At 36.4% G+C, this 17,540-nt stretch overlaps 4 protein-coding genes across 5 annotated transcripts; 3 read left to right on the forward strand and 1 right to left on the reverse strand.

The window, feature by feature from the left end:
* The first annotated feature begins 1,205 nt into the window (after positions 1-1,205).
* Positions 1,206-6,087, forward strand: LOC145602467 (putative U-box domain-containing protein 50). Its single transcript, XM_081658655.1, has 9 exons — positions 1,206-1,659; positions 1,788-1,900; positions 2,023-2,150; positions 2,274-2,700; positions 3,563-3,703; positions 3,794-4,336; positions 4,418-5,215; positions 5,313-5,481; positions 5,837-6,087. Exons 1-9 carry the CDS (start codon positions 1,488-1,490, stop codon positions 5,935-5,937), a joined length of 2,592 nt encoding a protein of 863 aa, XP_081514781.1. The 5' UTR covers positions 1,206-1,487; the 3' UTR covers positions 5,938-6,087.
* Positions 6,088-6,948: 861 nt separating this feature from the next.
* Positions 6,949-9,198, forward strand: LOC145602031 (12-oxophytodienoate reductase 3-like). The gene is made up of 3 exons (XM_081658140.1): positions 6,949-7,394; positions 7,549-7,679; positions 7,795-9,198. Exons 1-3 carry the CDS (start codon positions 7,141-7,143, stop codon positions 8,589-8,591), a joined length of 1,182 nt encoding a protein of 393 aa, XP_081514266.1. The 5' UTR covers positions 6,949-7,140; the 3' UTR covers positions 8,592-9,198.
* LOC145602032 (12-oxophytodienoate reductase 3-like) lies at positions 8,342-11,550 on the forward strand. 2 transcript variants are annotated; one of them, XM_081658142.1, is made up of 4 exons: positions 8,342-8,479; positions 9,754-10,043; positions 10,188-10,318; positions 10,521-11,550. In XM_081658142.1, exons 2-4 carry the CDS (start codon positions 9,799-9,801, stop codon positions 11,315-11,317), a joined length of 1,173 nt encoding a protein of 390 aa, XP_081514268.1. In that variant the 5' UTR covers positions 8,342-8,479; positions 9,754-9,798; the 3' UTR covers positions 11,318-11,550. The 2 variants fall into 2 exon arrangements, with proteins under 2 accessions (XP_081514268.1, XP_081514267.1); XM_081658141.1 differs by having other exon boundaries at positions 8,374-8,506; positions 10,521-11,549.
* LOC145602030 (nucleobase-ascorbate transporter 11-like) lies at positions 11,418-17,083 on the reverse strand. The gene is made up of 10 exons (XM_081658139.1): positions 16,139-17,083; positions 15,370-15,467; positions 15,080-15,250; positions 14,589-14,689; positions 14,334-14,469; positions 14,131-14,181; positions 13,423-13,710; positions 12,823-13,057; positions 12,429-12,709; positions 11,418-11,995 (listed from the first exon to the last, which is right to left on the reverse strand). The coding sequence occupies exons 1-10, from the start codon at positions 16,731-16,733 to the stop codon at positions 11,774-11,776; spliced, it is 2,178 nt and encodes a 725-aa protein (XP_081514265.1). The 5' UTR covers positions 16,734-17,083; the 3' UTR covers positions 11,418-11,773.
* Between the last annotated feature and the right edge of the window lie 457 nt (positions 17,084-17,540).

A 17,540-nucleotide genomic window follows, 5' to 3' on the forward strand; every position in this document is an offset into this window, starting at 1 on the left:
CTGCTCCTTCGGATGACAGACGAGCCTCTAAGTCTCCAACAGTCCAACACCCAATTACTGCAAACACTAGTGTTTTTTTATTTTATTTATTTATTTATTTATTTAAAAAAGAAGAATTATTGCAAACACTAGTCAACTAGGGATAGAGTTTGTTTTTGGTATTTATAGAGTCTTAAGGGGCGAATGACATGAATCGATCTCAATATCTCCAAAATGGTAGAAATTGAGCGGAAAACTCTAACTACTTGAACTATCCTTCACTTTTAGGGAAAGAGTTGGTTAATACGGAGAATTTTTTTATTACTTTTGAACACAACATTTTGAATTTTACATTATTCACTCATATTTTTTTGATCATTTTTCGTGATTTATATGTTATGTTAGGATTTAGGAGAAATATAATCAAATCTTGTTAAATTTGTCTCAACATATACTTTCTAGTTTCTACATAAATTTTTTAATGGTTGTAAAAACTACTCAACTGTTACTACTCCGTACAAAATTATCCAACATTTTTTTCTCCAAATGAGAAAAACATGTAGATTTGGGCCAACCACCGCCACCGTCGCAACTATATAATGTGACTAAAATAAACTATCAATTTGAAATAATAATAATATAAACCTAATTTCCACGGCAATATAGTGCTAATTGTATTCTTGCTTGCTGTCTTATGATAAATGTCTCTATCGAACCCTTTGGGTCCTTTGGTGGGTGTTTTATAAGTTACAAGTAAATTCCTCATGATTTCTAAAATGCAGTTCTATCCATGGAATCCATGGATATTCTTTTATATTCTTCAACCAATAATGACAATATAACTCAATTTAAAATCCTAAATAATGTCACATTCATGTATTAATTAAATGTCGGCGATTGGCATTGGTTTGTTCCAATCAAAACACGGGCTAATCAAGCGTACGTATCATTTACTGCGTTGATTTAAATTGTTTGTATTGACGAAATTTATTTTATATTCAAAAATCTTTCGTTACTAATTTACTACTTGAATCATAACACGTTAATTACTCAACAAACGTACGTTTACATAGATAGAGATAAGCCAAATCAACAAAACGGCCACATCCATCCATAACTTAATGACAAAACCCAAAAGTTGACAAGAACTAAGGATCCAATCATCCAAATTGGTGAATCAAACGACAAAAAAGTCACAAATCTTTTAAAAAAACCTTTCCCTTTAAGAAGACAAGTCAGCCACCCTAATAAAAGAACACTTTCCTTAGAAATTTCGATCCTCAAAATCAAAACCTCCCAATCCAAACCCTCTCTCTTTCTCTCTCCTCTTCCATCACCCTTTCACGTACGAACACGTAGCATTCACACTACAATTCTCACACCATTTCAAAAAAAAAAAAAAAAAAAAAAAAAAAAAAAGGTTTTAGGTTATTAATAAAACACACTCCCTTCTCATCAATTTTCTTGTCTATATGATTGATTAATAAAACACGAGAACAAACACGAACATGATGCAGCTTCATGAGAAAATATATGTGGCTTTGAGTAATGAAATGCAAGAAGAAGAAGGTTGTTTGACTTTAAATTGGGTTATTAAAAAATGGGGTTCTCATCTTCCTATCTCCATTATTATTCTCTTCATCAATAATTCTTCTTCCTTTGAATTTGTTGATACCCCATGTAAGCAAATTCCACCTTTTTTGTCATTTTTTGGGTTTATTAATTTTTATATTTTTAGTTTGTTTAATTATACTATATGATCATATATTTAATGAATTATGATACGAGTATAATTTTTTATCATATAGTTGGAAAGCTTCCTGCAAGTTCTATAAGTGATGATAAAATTCAGATGCTCAGGAAATGTGAACAAGAGAAAACTGACAAACTCCTATCCAGATACATTGCTTATTGTGGAAAAGTAAGCTCCTTTATTAATTTTGACGATTTTATATTCGCCCCGTTTTAAATTAATTGCAACATTTTCAATACCTCGCGAAATTTGTATACAAGTCAAAGCAGAAAATTTCCAAATTTTAACAGGTAAAAGCAGAGGTGCATAATATTACTAACCATGATGAACCAATTCAAAAGACGGTGGTTGACTTAATCATAGAGAAGAAAATTACTAAGCTTGTTATGGGAATGACATTTATGAGATCATCATCAGGGTATGTTTAATTTTTAATCTTATACTAATTCTTTGTTTGTTTTTATATTTTAATCATTTCGTAAAAGTATATATTGATTAAATTTGTGGGTTTTGTTTTCAATGGCTTAATCAACCTACACAGGAGATCAAAGAACGCGATTAACGGGTCGTTTTACGTTCATCGATCGAAGCCAGATTTCTGTGAATTATTCGTACTAAGCAGAGGAAAATTGGTAATGCTTAAGGAGGAAAATGATGAAGGGTACATGGAGGATGAAGAAGGGGTAATTGTGGCAAAATATAAGCAAAAAACTAATTTAAAAGGTTGGTTAGGAAAAATGTTATCCCATGGACATGTGAATTCCCCAACATACCCCTCATCACGGTGTTCGAGTGTGGAGTCAGATTCCCCTCTTTCAAGGACAGTTACTAATCAATGGGAATTGTATGAACAAGATGTCGAGGAGTATCTCCATGAGTTAGAGTCAAATTTAAAGGATGAAGATAAAGATGACGCCGAGGAAAATAATACAAATGAGCAAGAAGACATGTTTGTTGATTGCATACAGGTATGTTTTTAGGTACCAACTTATATGTTTTATAACTTTTATTCTTCTTAGTAATATGGACGTAGTGTTTGGCTTTGGTCTAGTAGTTGCATAAAGATGATACCTTGGTTTTAGTTGTCTTGTTGTACCAACAACAACCCTTTTTTTTTAATTTTTTTTTTGGGTGGCCCCCTTCATGCTACTCATGTTTTGACTTTGAAGCATTTGAATATTGGTGATATGAAGTTGATTTGTTTTAATGGTGCAAGAAGTCTTATCTGCTGTGTGGAGATTTTCATACATGGAGCTCTTTTTTATTTGAAAACTTAATGGGGAAGGTTGGGGGTTCGACTTGCACAACCTGCCTAAGGTTGGGTGTCGTCGTGATGTTTTTGGGTAAAATGTCCAATTGAGTTACGAGTCTTTATTGGTTTTATGAAGGTTAGGATCCCCTTTATCTTACTCTTTGATTATGCAAAATTATATACCGTGTAGCTTGACTATACTATCAAGGATTCACGTTAACCCTTGATTCGCATCTACTCAATTATGTACCTTATTCTAGTAGTACTCCCTCCATTTAATAAAAATACTATGCATTCAAGTATTTGACTAAAATTCAAAGTTTAGAAAGAGAGGTCATCATTGACTAAAATTCCATTCTTATGTGTATTGAATTAGATGCTATTGAGTATTGACTATTAAAAAAAGATAGATGCTATTGAGTTATTGAGGGGGAAAAAGATGACAACAAATTGTGTGCAGTTGTGCACTAAATTGCTGATATTGTAATGCTGAAGTTTTTTTTAGTACTGTTTGTTATGTTTTTGGTCCCTGATCATCTCAAATAGCCTGAACTGTAACTGATGTCCTGTTATTACAGAGTCCTAGTGAGAGAATAGAAGCTCTGAAACATGATTTACAAGCAGCACGCGCTATGATTGAGTTGAATAAAAATGCAGCCAAGGCTGAAGTCGACAGACAAGCCAAAGCTTCTTGGGCTATTTGCTTGTGCAATCATCGGGTAATTAGAATTTCTCTATATATCTAGTTGATATGCACCTAATATCCTTTAATATATATGTCTGAAAATAAACACTGATCTTTTGTGCAGGCTGAGCAACTCCAAGGTCAAATAGAAGAAGAGATCTCAACGCGAACTGAACTAACCAAAGACATAGACAACACCAAAGAGCAGATTCATGAAATTCAAGCTGATGTGCAAGAGAGCAAGGACAGACTAAGCTCATTAGCCGAGCTCCAATCTGAGCTGTCTAGCAAACTCCAAGTTTCCTCAGTTGCTAAGCGGGAAGCTGAGATTAAGCTAGAGAATGCAGCCAATAAAAGAACTGAGCTAGTGAGAGAAATCGAGGAGTTGAGAAAGCAGAGAGATGTGTTCCAAAGAAGGATCGAGTTTTGCAAAGAAAAGGATGCTATTGGTTCGGCTAATAGGATGGGTGATCAGGTCAGCTGCAGCCACAGGGAGTTCAGTGCAGATGAGATCAGATCAGCTACTGATAACTTTGCTACATATAGGATATTGACATATGGACGGAATTGGACTAGTGTGTACAAAGGCAGGATCAATCGCCTGTCTGTTGTAGTGAAGGTGCTCGATTCCAATGATCATATGTGCCAGGAGTTTTTCCAAGCAAAGGTAAAACACCCACATATCCCTTTATTTTCCAGTGCCTGTATTTTTGTTTAGCTCTCGTATCTAAATCGAACTTTGAAGCAGGTGAATCTCCTTGCAAACATCCGGCATGCCCAAGTCACAGCATTTATCGGCTACTGCTCAGAGCTCAAGTGCTTAGTTTTTGAATACATGCAAAACGGATGCCTCAGAGACATCATATCCTCAAGGACAAAAGCCAGGGCACTCCAATGGCACCAGAGGATCCAAATTGCTGCCGAAGTCAGTTTGGGATTGAGATTCCTCCACCTCGCGAAACCCATGCCCATAGTATGTAGTGAGCTTAACCCATCCACCATCTTCCTGGACCGTAATTTTGTGGCCAAGCTCCATTCATTTGAACTCAAACCAAGCTCTGATGAGTGTCATGAGTCTGATGTGCAAGCAGACGTGGTTGCTTTTGGAGACTTGTTGCTTCAGCTTCTTACAGGAAGGAACTGGGCTAGGCTTGATCACGAGGCTATGATGATTGACAGTAAACAAGTCATCCTCGAAGCCTTGGATGAAAATGCAGGTGATTGGCCTTTGGATTTGGTAGAGGAGGTTGTGAAGCTAGCAATGAAATGTAGGTCCATAAACTCAGAGACTAGTGTAGGAGAGATTATGTCTTCAGTGACTAGTGTAGAGGAGGTTGTGAAGCTAGCAATGGAATGTAGATCCATAAACTCAGAGACTAGTGTAGGAGAGATTATGTCTTCAGTGACTAAAGAGTTGAATGGACTAAAGAAGAAGGCCGATGATGTGATAACAAAAAGAGAATACCATATGGGAAGTGAAGATGGTACATCCTCTGGCGAGGAGTGGAGTCATGTTCCTTCCAATTTCCTGTGCCCTTTACTTCAGGTTAGTGACCTTAACTTCTTGCATACACGGCTTCTTATACTTATCGGTCTGATTAGAGATAGTTTTGTATAATGTACTTGGAATGAATTTCATTCAGGTGGTAATGGACAATCCACATATAGCAGCAGATGGATACTCATATGAGCTAGAAGCCATAGAAGAATTGGTGCGACAGGGTCACCATAATTCTCCTGTGACCAACCAGAAGCTAAAGCACAGACATCTCGTTCCTAACAACAATCTTCGTTTTCTCATCCAAGACTGGCGTAATAGCACATCCTAACACACTAACAGTACTAATATCTCCATCTCTATTTAATAGGCCACATTTGATTGGAGGTCATTTTTAAAGAACTGAATAGAAATGCCTTAAAAGTGTCCTTCTCTATATGTTAGTTTATACACCCCTAATTTTCTGCCATGCGACCATAATCTTTTTTTACAGTTTTTAGTCAAAGGTATCATTAGAGCTAATATAGGGTAGTAAAGTATCTTACCTTAGTATATCCCAAGTAAAAATGTGGCCTATTATTTATTGGCGGAGGAAGATTTTATTTTTATAAAGATTTATAAAATTCACAATGTTCTAGTTATACCTTCTCTATTTTTTTCCTTTCACAGGTAAGTTTATCTATCTACACGAAAATATGGATTCCTCAGGTGATGGTTTCAACAAGCTTTCATTCAGTGTTCCTCATATGTGTGTGTATAAGATGTTTTAGAAGGGCGTTTGCTTCATTGTATCTTAAGAGTACAAGAATAGAATGGGAATGTATATAGCTTCTCTCTGTCTTACTGTACTTCTTTCACTTTGTGATTGTAAAAATGTTCAAGAAATTTGAAATTTTATTTAGTTTAATCTTCACTGTTCATACCCTATAGATTAATGTTGCAAATAAACTTGATCGTCGAGGGAAAAACAGCCAAGATTGTCTGCTAATCTGATCTTCTCATGAATCACTTGAGCACTGCTTGACACAAGGACTCATAGGGGGTGCATAAGTGCTGCCAGCTTCAATACGGAGATGAAGGATGAGAATTAAGTACTCGTCGTTAGGATTATTGTGACAACCTTCTCTTTGAGATCTGAGAATGCAGTAGCTCATTATTGGAGGACTAACAAAATCCTACACATTGCAAAACTTTCTGTCCTCTTGCAATCCATACCCTGAAATCATGAACTGAAATGAGGCTGCTAGTCAAAGTTTCTAAATTTGTCTAAACTCTATTGGTTTTTTTTCGTATAAATCTAGTTTAAATTGACACATAGGTTAAGACCATCTTTTGGTGATATGTGCAATATTATCTTGATTGAAAAGGTTACATTTAGCTCAATAGCGTTCTTAGATTCATGAGATCATAGCGTGCTATGCAAGGCCAAATCTCCGGCTTTTTTGTTTTGCCTTTTGCACTATTCATTTACATACTCTACTTTCATATTTTGTAACTTATTATACTTGAGCCAAAAAAATAAATAAAAAAATAAAAAAAAGTCCAATAGATTTATATTAGCCTTCAAAATATATAAACGTTTTACAATTTTTACAACTTTAGCGAGTAAATATATGTTACAATAATGCATTGTGACTTGTGAGATGTGATAATTGGGTACTTCTTGTTTGCACCACATACTCAATTGTCCACGTGCATACTGATCTATATTTTTTGTGTCATGCCATCAGCTTTAAATCACACATGATCCTAAAATTGATAGGACAGAGTAAAAATGAACCACCACAAATAATTATAAGGTAGCACGAAAGATCCAAAACTAGTATGGGAACCCTCAAGTATGACAGATTGACAGTAGTCACTACTCCGTAGTAGTCACTAGGGATTTGTCTTCCTGTTTTTTTTGTAACAACAAACTTACTAGCTACTACCACCAAAAGGGAAAGTGGTGGAACTACGTCTATTGAGTGAGAATGAAGGGCAACGAAGAAGCAGTAGGGGTAGAACTGCAGGGGAATGATCAATCTGATCATCTATTGAGTGGATATAAGATGGGAAAAGTGGTGGAGCTACGTCTATCTCACAGAGTGGTTATGGCGCCTATGACTCGTTGTCGGGCAATAGATGGCATTCCTAATGAACCCATGGTTCAGTATTACTCTCAGCGCGCTACTAATGGTGGCCTTCTTATTTCTGAAGGCACTTTCATCTCTCCCACTGCTCATGGGTAAACTGATGATGCCCTTCCTTTATCTGATTTTACATAATATCATCATGAAATTCAGCATTTTTACATAAAAATCTAATTAACCTTAAATTTGGAAACCTGTTACTAGTTTTTTTAGAGATAAATATTCATGTAGAAGAATTAATTTCTGCAGGTATCCTCACTGCCCAGGAATTTACCTGGAGGAACAAGTGGAGGCCTGGAAGAGAGTTACTGATGCTGTTCATGCCAAAGGCGCCTATATGTTCTGTCAATTGTGGCATGTAGGCCGTGCCTCGCACCACGGTATGTATATTAACATTCACTAATCTTCATCTATTTATACTCACAGTTCAGACACTAAAACAACAAATTCATTACGCGAAATGAGAGTACCTGATGATATTTTCTTGTGATATAGTATACCAAACAGACGGTGGACCGCCCATATCTTCAACAGACAAGACTATACCTACCAGGTGGAAAATACTATTGCCTGACGGATCCTTTTCTGATTATTCAAGCCCTCGAGCTTTAGCGACTTCAGAGATCCCACAGATCATTGAACACTACTGTCAAGCAGCCATGAATTCTGTTCGAGCAGGATTCGATGGGGTTGAGATTCATGGAGCCTACGGATACCTCATTGACCAGTTCTTGAAGGACGGGATCAATGACAGGACAGATGAATACGGAGGGTCTCTTGAGAATCGATGCAGATTCCTGATGCAGATTCTTGATGCTGTGATTAAAGTCATTGGAATAGAAAGAATAGGGGTGAAAATATCCCCGACATTGTACCACCAAGAAGCTCACGATTCTGATCAGCTAGCTCTAGGCTTAGCAGTGGTGGAGAGACTTAACAAACTGCAGGAGGTACAGGGGTTTAGACTCTGCTACCTGCAAATTCAAGCAGGAACTTTTACACACGGGATTACAGAGAAAGAAGCCGAGCTGCTGAGAAAACTCAGGAAAGCATACCAAGGAACCTTCATGATTAGTGGAGGATTCAACAAAGAGCTGGGGGACAAGGCCATTTCTGAAGGTGATGCTGATCTGATTGCTTATGCCCGGCTGTTCCTCTCGAACCCTGATTTGGTCCGCAGGTTTGAGATCAATGCACCATTAAATGAGTATGATTCCGCTACATTCTATAGTCATGATCCTGTAGTGGGTTACACTGATTACCCCTTCTTGAATGAAAGTACTCAACCTTGAGAGAGAGAAAATAAGCTTTTAAATAAGGTTGATTAGTAAGAACTAAGAAGTGTAACAAATTAACCTTTTCCTGAGAATACAAGTCGAATACAAGTGAATGTACTCCTAACAGAATTCTCAGTTACAAGCCTACAAGTTTAAATGAAAATGCTCTCGATTTCCTGTTCTAACTCTAACATAGAATCTCATCTCTTATATACCTCTCTCACTTAAAATCTTAGACCTTAACTTTCGTTTTAGTGAAGTTAAAAAAGTTGCTATTTTATTTACTTCTTTAAAATCACAACTTGCATGCTTTTTACACACAGCAGTAGCTAAAATGGTTGGAGATCTGAGATTCCGTCAAAGTTATAAAAACAGCATCAAGAAAAGATAACAGGAAATCTAAAAATTTGATAAAAAAATCACCTTTCAATTTTTGATTAGTCACCCCAACATGATGAGAGGCTGTGAAATGGTGATTTCCTTTCCAAGTTTCCATTAGAAACTTTTCATTTGGCTTTCTATGCTCTACACACATTAACCATATTCAACTTTGAAGAAACTGATCGAACTTGCAACAGTATAACAGATTTACGACAACATGGCATATATCTCTCAACAATATAACAAGTCCCTTCAAGACCAAATACCATCGTAATTGGCATTGTAAAAGTATAAGATTATGAAGTAGTTTTTTTTTTTTTTTTTTTTTTTTTTTTTGAAAACAGGAGATAAAAGTTTAGTCTCCTTAAAATATGAGCTTTTAAATTCAACCAAATATCATCATACTTGGCATAATAGTAGTAGTGGTTAATAATTTTTTCATAATTCACACCAAAATTGACTTAACATTTTGTTATGAAATCTTGATCTGAATACTAATAGTAAATCCCTATACATGACAAGCCAATCATAGAATGTGAATTAGTTAGCACTTGGCATCACTAATGACGTAGCAGGTAATTATCTTATATTACTATGAAAGAGTGCTCACAAGTCACAAGTATGATTGGCACTTTGACAAAAGAATATACTTTCTTATTGTTCAAAGTCAAAGACTGAGCTTAATTAAAGAAGAGTTTTATCATTATTTCTTTCTTTATAAGACTTATGATGTTACTAACCACCTGAAGACAAAGAAGCTTGTTTTTATGCTGTTTTATATGCTGTATGATAATAGATTAAAAGACGGCAGCCTCATCATTGACGAAAAGATAGATTGAAGATGAACACCAAGGAAGAAACAGGAAAGGAAGAGGTGATGAGGAAGCATGATCTACTGAGTGCATACAGGATGGGGAAGGAGGTGGAGCTACGCCTATCTCACAGAGTCGTTATGGCAGCTATGACTCGTTGTAGGGCATTGAATGGCATCCCTAACGATGCCATGGTTAAGTATTACTCTCAGCGTGCTACTAATGGCGGGCTCCTCATTTCTGAAGGCACTTTCATCTCTCCTACTGCTCATGGGTAACTTCTCCTTTCACTCCTTTTAATTGACAATTATCATTTTCAAATCTTATCTGCTCAAGAATTTCCTGTCTTTTTTCCCAAAAATTGATCATAGAATTTTATTAGGGATCAATATTAATGCAGATGAGTAGATTTTTGCAGGTATCCTCACTGCCCAGGGATTTACCAGGAGGAACAAGTGGAGGCATGGAAGAAAATTACTGATGCTGTTCATGCCAAAGGGGCTTACATCTTCTGTCAGTTGTGGCATGTGGGGCGCGCCTCACACCTTGGTACATTTAAATTCATTGTTCTTCATCAAATTTGTTTTCCATCACTTCGCAAACAAAGTAACTTAAGATACGGAATAGTTTTCATGAAACATCTTACAGAATTAATTTCTGAGATCATTTTCAGTTCAAGCCATTAAAATGTTAAAAATAAAATTAGAATTGTCATACCAACCTGGTGAGCTCTTCATTTCTTGTGGTACAGCATATCAACCCGGAGGTGTAGCACCAATATCTTCAACAAACAAACCGATATCAAGCAGATGGAAAGTGATACTACCTGATGGATCACCATCAGATTTTTCAAACCCCAGAGCTTTATCTTCCTCACAGATTCCACAGATCATTGATCAATACCGTCAAGCAGCCATTAATTCCATTAAAGCAGGTTTCGACGGAGTTGAGTTTCATGCAGCCTATGGCTTCCTCATTGATCAGTTCTTGAAGGATGGAGTCAATGATAGGACAGATCAGTATGGTGGGTCCCTTGACAATCGATGCAGATTCTTGATGCAGATTCTGGATGTTGTAGTTGAAGCCATTGGGATTGAGAGAATAGGGGTGAAAATATCACCAACAATGTACACCCACGACGCCCATGATTCTGACATGCTTGCTCTAGGCTTAGCAGTGGTGGAGAGACTAAACAGACGGCAAGAAGAAATAGGACTCAAACTGTCTTACTTGCAAATTCAAGCAGGAACGCTTACCCATGGCATTGGTGAGAAAGAAGCTGAGCTGCTGAAAGAATTCAGGAGAGCATACCAGGGAACCTTCATGATCAGCGGAGGATTCAACAAAGAGCTAGGGATGAAGGCTATTGCTGATGATGATGCGGATCTGATTGCTTATGCCCGGTTTTTCCTCTCAAACCCTGACTTGGTTCGCCGGTTTGAGATTGATGCTCCATTGAATGCATATGATGTTGCTACATTCTATACCCATGATCCTGTATTGGGTTACACTGACTACCCCTTCTTGGATGAAAATAGTGAATCCTGATATAGAAATAACCAGCTTGTAAACAGAGTTGATAAGTAGTTGCTGAACCAATGGAGAATAAGAAGCATGACACAGATGTAATTTCTTTTCATATGGATCAAAGATGAAAAAAGATTACAAGTTGATTTTTTTTTTTTTACCGTAATTGATTTCTAAGTTACAATCTTGCTGAATAAACACAAAATTCACACTTCACACTCTACTCTTGTAACTTGCAAGGCATGTGACATACACTATATATTATGCCAATACATAGACTTTTCATTTGTATTGAACTAGTATGCTTGTGCAATTTCCTTAACTCTATTTAAGCTCTAGAACAATAATCCCAAAATCGGGTGAATTAATTGTAGGAAACCCTTCACCCAGTTGAGCCATACCACGAGACCCAAAAGTTCAAGAGACAGCCAAAAAGAAGCAAAAGCCCAAAGAAGCAGCCCGAACCAACTGCTGAGGTTATACACCTAGACACTTTGCCCAGCAACAAGCACGACTAACTCCACTAGGCAACTTATAACTGGCTTGAGAAGAAGCATCTGTTGCCAAATCTTCAGAAGTTGACCACTTATATACTCCTCGTTCTTGCTTAGTGCCAGGAACAGTGTTGTCTAGAACAAAAGCAATCAAGAAGCTCACCACCATGTTCATAGACAAGAGAGCATTCATGGCAAAATCAAACTGGTACATATAAGAGAAACAATGTATCAGCTCCAAGAAGATCAGGGTAAAAAGATATGAATAGGCAAGAAAAACCAATATGAACGAGAGTGCCTATAATAAAAACATAAACTTCTTCATATGCTTTTGATGCATGTGTCTAAAATTCTTAAGTTCAGCTTCATTTGGACCGCTGGAAAGAAGGGACCCTCACATGAGGTGACAAGAAACAGTGATTCGAGACATGGTAAGCTATTTAAAGTGTTATTCCAGACCAAGTTCAGGCATTACAAGGCACAAACAATAAATTCCATTACTGTACAGATATATCACTTCCCCACACTAACACAAAGAAGAAGGGGGAAAAAAAAAAAAAAACACTCCAGATAAAATCTTTTCTCAGCTAATTATTTATGAATTGCCAGTTTACTTGTATCATAAAAGCACTACTTACTTGTTTATTGCCAGTGTGAATTGGCCCGTTTGATGCTGCTGCATATGGAATTAGATAACTGGGAAGAATCAGGTTTATCTCAGGTTCAAATTGCTGGAAGTATGCAGGGATGGACAATCCAAGAAACAAGGAGACACCAACTATTCCCATGTTTCGGAAACTAGATGCTTGAGTATATTGCAAATTTAGGAGACCGAGAGCTACAGTGAGGGCCCAAATGAAGCACAACACAGATGCAGCAAGTGCTAGTGGAATAGAAGCAAGGATACCACCTACTTTTCCTGCAGTCAAAAAACATATTGATATACTTTACTAAGTGGTGCACAAAATTATAAAGAAACAAGAAATATTTAACTGGAATTGTCTTGAATTTGTGTGGCAAGATGTATTTTACCTATAAAAGATAACAAAATTAAAAGAACAGCGCCAAGCTGTACACCCTTTCGATTTGCTACCTCAGTTATGCTGATTGTATGCACATTCTCAGTTAAAGTTGTTGATCCAGTTCCAGTACCCCATAGTCCAGCCAGTAAACTGCAAAAACCTTCCATCCCAATTCCCCTAGTCACAATTCCTGGGGTTGGAGGCTTTGAATTGACTTTTAATGATGCAGAATAATATGTTGCAACCTGCACATGTTACATGCATCTTCAATGAGTTACTTAAAAATTCATCACGTGATTAAAATGGTACCAGAAAACAATATGATTCACAGTTCAAGTGGTAAAAACTAAAAAGTGACTTCATGTGATCCATCACAAATACTGCTTGATTGATTTTCAACTGTGCACACTAACCATAATAAATCATGGAAGTCCATTGAATTGCCATAAATTACTAGAGCACTCCACATTAAAGAAAATTTTGATAAATGCAAAGCTGGAGCACATAATCAATTATCATTAGAGATAGATTTCCTTGATGTAAGAAGTTTTCTTTTCTTTTTTATTTGGACATCTATGAGCAATACCACCCTGAAAGAAAGGGTACCTACCGAATCTACTGATGAAACGAGTGATACGATGATCATAATTATAGAGGTCCTGAAGCGGAAGATAGGGATGCCCCATTGCAATGGGTATGGAATCCGGACCCATGCAGAAGTACTCCATGCATCTGAAACATCTGTACGGCAGTGCTTCATGGTATATGCGTGCTTTATGCATGCATCAACCAGTATGTTCGAACTTGGGATGTTGGGGCTGCAACCCTTGAAGTTATAGGCTCCCCCAACTGTCAGAAAGAGAGCATATGCCCATACGATCATAATACTAAGCGGCACCTGCAAATGTTAACAGTTACACAGGTTAGGAAACTAACTAAATAAAAGCCAGCTAAATTTGCAGAAAATTTTCTGCCCTTCAATTTCTATACGAAGTATATGTTCCAATTAATAAAGTTTACTAAATTAGAATGATTAAGAAATTCCAAAGAGCTCATTTTGGTATATCATTCTTGTTCTAAATGAAGGATAAAGCAGAGTTAGCTTAAGTATTAGTAGCCAATCAATCTGCCTTGTAAAATAGGAAAGCATACAGCTTAACAAAAGAATCAGAGCTCAGACCAATGCCCCACAATACAAATAGGAAGATTATCTCAGTACTATGATTGCATGAAATTCAGAATTATGGAAGTTATTATGAAAAGACTGCAGTAACATGCAGCTTACCAGAAAATCTGGACAGGAAATTGACATACATACCGCATAAATTTGGAAAATTCGATGGCCTGATATAGATACTCCCCGAATGTACTGAAAATCAGGGGGAACAAAAGTCAAATAGCTTTCAAAATCTTGAATAATCATTGAAGTTTTTACATTCATGGATAACTCATATCACCATGGATGTGAATCAGATTTCAGTTTAGCAAACAACAACCACTTATAGCAATAAGACAGCTCACCAAGGTAAAGAAAAGAAGCAACACTATTAGAGGTATGCTTATTTCAACACAACTGCCAGCTTGAGGAAACCCGTAGCTGAAAAATGCTAAACCTACAGCAGCCATTGTTGGTGCAACCACAATCGGATTAATCAACCTGCAGTAGAAACATTCAAATGAACAAAAATGTAAACTTAAATATAAAGTTATTATCTAGAGATAAGGTAGTCTATGAGTCTTTCAAAAGTTATTCTTCGAATTGAACCTTCAACATACCTTAACAGCAAAGACATGAGGCCACTGAATCCCAACATGCTCTGAAAAAGTGACCCAATCAATATAGCCCCTTGTAGTTCTCTCATTATGTACCTGAATTTCTGTATTTCATTAAATGGCATAAAAATAGAAAAATACGTCATTGGAATGGCAGTATCAATAAACTATGAAGAGTAGCAGCAGGACTCTGTATAACAGAATTCATCTCATTGTAACCAGTAAGTTGACTTAGGTCACTTATTAACGAGGCAGACGGGTAAACACTCATAAGCTATATTACATGGAATGAGTTGGATGTCGCTATATCCCTAATAATTCTGTTAAACACTACTGAATATTCTCAAGATACAATCAAATTTTATTTTAATCCTACACTAAGTGTATTTGAAGGAGTGAAGACACTGAGATATTGCTATCTCTACTAGTCTAGTAGTCTACAGGTTAAAACATATGGAGTAAAAAAAAAAAAAACAAAACAAAACAAAACTTACATGCTGTGTAAGATTGCGAAACTCCTCAGAGTTCATAATAACTAGTGCTGGAGCCAAATATACAAATGAGCCTCCCTGTACCAATGGAAGACGAGTCCCAAGGAATGAATGCAGCAGCGTTGTGATGCCAGACACCAGCAACACTGTGGACACTACATTTGCTGTATCTTTCTGAGACATGGAAGAACAAATTGATTTCAGATACAAAATCCATCATATCAGTAAACTCCTCTTGCTTTATAAACAAAATACGGAGTAATAATTCTAGACAAAAGCAACAAGATACTCACATCAGTTCCGCCCATCGCTGGTACCATTATAAGGGGTATCAGAACAAGTGAACCAGCAAGTGAGAAATAATGCTGGAAACCATAATAGATTACTGGGACTGCCATACAAAGAACCAAATATGAGTCACAGTCTACACAAACAAGATAGTAATCTCATAAGATGAAAACTACAATGCCACGAAGATGATGATATGAAAATACGAAAGGCACCTTGCTGGCTAAAGTGCTAAACTCAATAGATTCAGTGTTTCATGCTTAAAACCTTGGATGATAAAACTGAAAGAACATAACATAGGTAAGCTTATTTCATGAATGAATTCAAGGACCGTGTGACTAATACACGAAATATAGCCTTTCATCTAAACCAATCCATTCGTCTAATACGAAAAAGCTGCCCAATGCTAATTGAAGCTCCAATAAAACAACATTTTCTTTCTAATAAACATAACAAATTTCCAACAGAATATTATGCCTCAGGTCTACCATCTCTTATCAACAAGTAACAAGTCATTTTATCTTACTATCATCCCTACCTCCTCATTTAAATTCTACAATAACATATTCACCGACAAACAGAAAGCCACCAATACTCTATCTTGTCATATTCCAATTTATTTATGAACCATGCATGAATATCCAAATTCCTCCTACAAGTGACATATATTTATATATAAATTCATAAATACGGAGCAATAACTTCCAAGTATGAAGCAATTAGGCAAAATTATAAACTTAAACAACAAATAAAATTAAAAACCAACATACTCACCAAAACCAGGATTATCCAAAATCCCACTTTTAACTTTAAAAACCCTAGGCTGTCTTCCTAATATTGGGTCTTCTAAATTAGGGGATTTTCCATACAAACCCCCTTCATTTTCACCATTAAATTCCATATTTTGACCTTCATGAACTTCATTCCCACCTCCATTATTAACATTCTCATCTACCCCAACTCTCCTTTCCTCATTTATAGACCCCAAAACATCTGCATTCCCATTGAATTCCCTCCTTTCCTCATTCCCATTCCCATTCCTATTCCTTTGGATTCCATTACCAAGTGGCTGAATTTCAGCATCTGTTTCCCCTCTTTTTCTATTACCATCATTTTCTCTCTCCTCAATGGAATCATTCCCAACTCTTTCATTCCTTAAATTATTCCTAGTATTTGAAGTTGAAGCAGTTGATTCACCAGAGAAAAGTGAGACAAACCCAGTTCTTTTAGCCCAAGATTTTAAATCTCTTGGGTCATGATCTCTCTTTGGAACAAATGTCTCAATTTTTATGTCGTTGGTAGGGTTCGAACTTGTGCCCTTTTGCTTTTTAGACTTATCCATGGCTTTTGAGCTTGACCCATTTACCATTTCTGGGTTTTCTCAACTGGGTATTGCTTAAATACAAGCTTCACTTGAAGATTTGAACTGGGGTACTGTGCAAAATTGAAGTATGAAAAGGAATGATTTTGAAGAAAGAGTAAAATTTAAGCAAAAGAGTTAATAATAATAATGTGAATTAGCAACATAATTAGAAAATGGTGGCATGTAATTATGATTTATGAAGTGTGTTTGGTGGTTCAATGAAGTTTTTATGGGAGGAGAGAAAAGGAGATGAAATTGATAATGAGAGCATCTTTGAAAACTTATTCTATCTTTTGAATTTGCCACTTTTTGTATCTTAGCATGTTCCTATTTAAATTTTCTAACCTGCAAAACTGTTTATCAGTTGGTTGTTACAATGAGTACAAATGAGAGTAGGATAAACCAACTAGTGTGGAAAGTGGAACTGTGAAAAAAATGCCTTATTGATGAATGTACTTTTTGTGCCGTTGGAAGATTGGGACGGGTAAGAATCTTGCGGACCGTGGGTTGTGGATACGGCTCAATCGGGCTGTTTGCTTTGATCTCAAACTAAATTAAATTCAGATGAGAAGTCTTTTGGTTCGAGTATAGAACATTAGAACGTTATTATGAAAAAATTAGAAAATATATTATTCGTAACTTCATCTACAAAGACTACAATTCAAGTCAATTTCACTTTGACTCACTTAGTTTCAACGTTCAAGTACGGCTTGATAAGGTTATATGGATTGAGTTGTTAAGTCTAGTGATTAATCTAAGAACCAAGATCTTAATGATTACGGAGTTGTCCGTACTTTCTATTAGTATTGGTAA

Source organism: Chenopodium album, chromosome 21 (assembly GCF_948465745.1).
Source record: "Chenopodium album chromosome 21, dcCheAlbu1.1, whole genome shotgun sequence".
In the NCBI taxonomy this organism is placed as follows: Eukaryota; Viridiplantae; Streptophyta; class Magnoliopsida; order Caryophyllales; family Amaranthaceae; genus Chenopodium; species Chenopodium album.

Excerpts from the sequence above, each read along its gene's own strand:
- LOC145602030 (XM_081658139.1), bottom strand. The coding sequence starts at position 16,733 with ATGGTAAATGGGTCAAGCTCAAAAGCCATGGATAAGTCTAAAAAGCAA. Across the intron at positions 15,251-15,369 it reads CAGCGATGGGCGGAACTGAT|AAAGATACAGCAAATGTAGT; the intron begins GTGAGTATCTTG and ends TCCATGTCTCAG. Across the intron at positions 14,470-14,588 it reads CTCATGTCTTTGCTGTTAAG|GTTGATTAATCCGATTGTGG; the intron begins GTATGTTGAAGG and ends TTTCTACTGCAG.
- LOC145602032 (XM_081658142.1), top strand. The coding sequence starts at position 9,799 with ATGAACACCAAGGAAGAAACAGGAAAGGAAGAGGTGATGAGGAAGCAT. Across the intron at positions 10,044-10,187 it reads ATCTCTCCTACTGCTCATGG|GTATCCTCACTGCCCAGGGA; the intron begins GTAACTTCTCCT and ends AGATTTTTGCAG. Across the intron at positions 10,319-10,520 it reads GGGGCGCGCCTCACACCTTG|CATATCAACCCGGAGGTGTA; the intron begins GTACATTTAAAT and ends CTTGTGGTACAG.
- LOC145602467 (XM_081658655.1), top strand. The coding sequence starts at position 1,488 with ATGATGCAGCTTCATGAGAAAATATATGTGGCTTTGAGTAATGAAATG. Across the intron at positions 2,701-3,562 it reads TGTTTGTTGATTGCATACAG|AGTCCTAGTGAGAGAATAGA; the intron begins GTATGTTTTTAG and ends CTGTTATTACAG. Across the intron at positions 4,337-4,417 it reads AGGAGTTTTTCCAAGCAAAG|GTGAATCTCCTTGCAAACAT; the intron begins GTAAAACACCCA and ends ACTTTGAAGCAG.
- LOC145602031 (XM_081658140.1), top strand. The coding sequence starts at position 7,141 with ATGAAGGGCAACGAAGAAGCAGTAGGGGTAGAACTGCAGGGGAATGAT. Across the intron at positions 7,395-7,548 it reads ATCTCTCCCACTGCTCATGG|GTATCCTCACTGCCCAGGAA; the intron begins GTAAACTGATGA and ends TAATTTCTGCAG. Across the intron at positions 7,680-7,794 it reads AGGCCGTGCCTCGCACCACG|TATACCAAACAGACGGTGGA; the intron begins GTATGTATATTA and ends CTTGTGATATAG.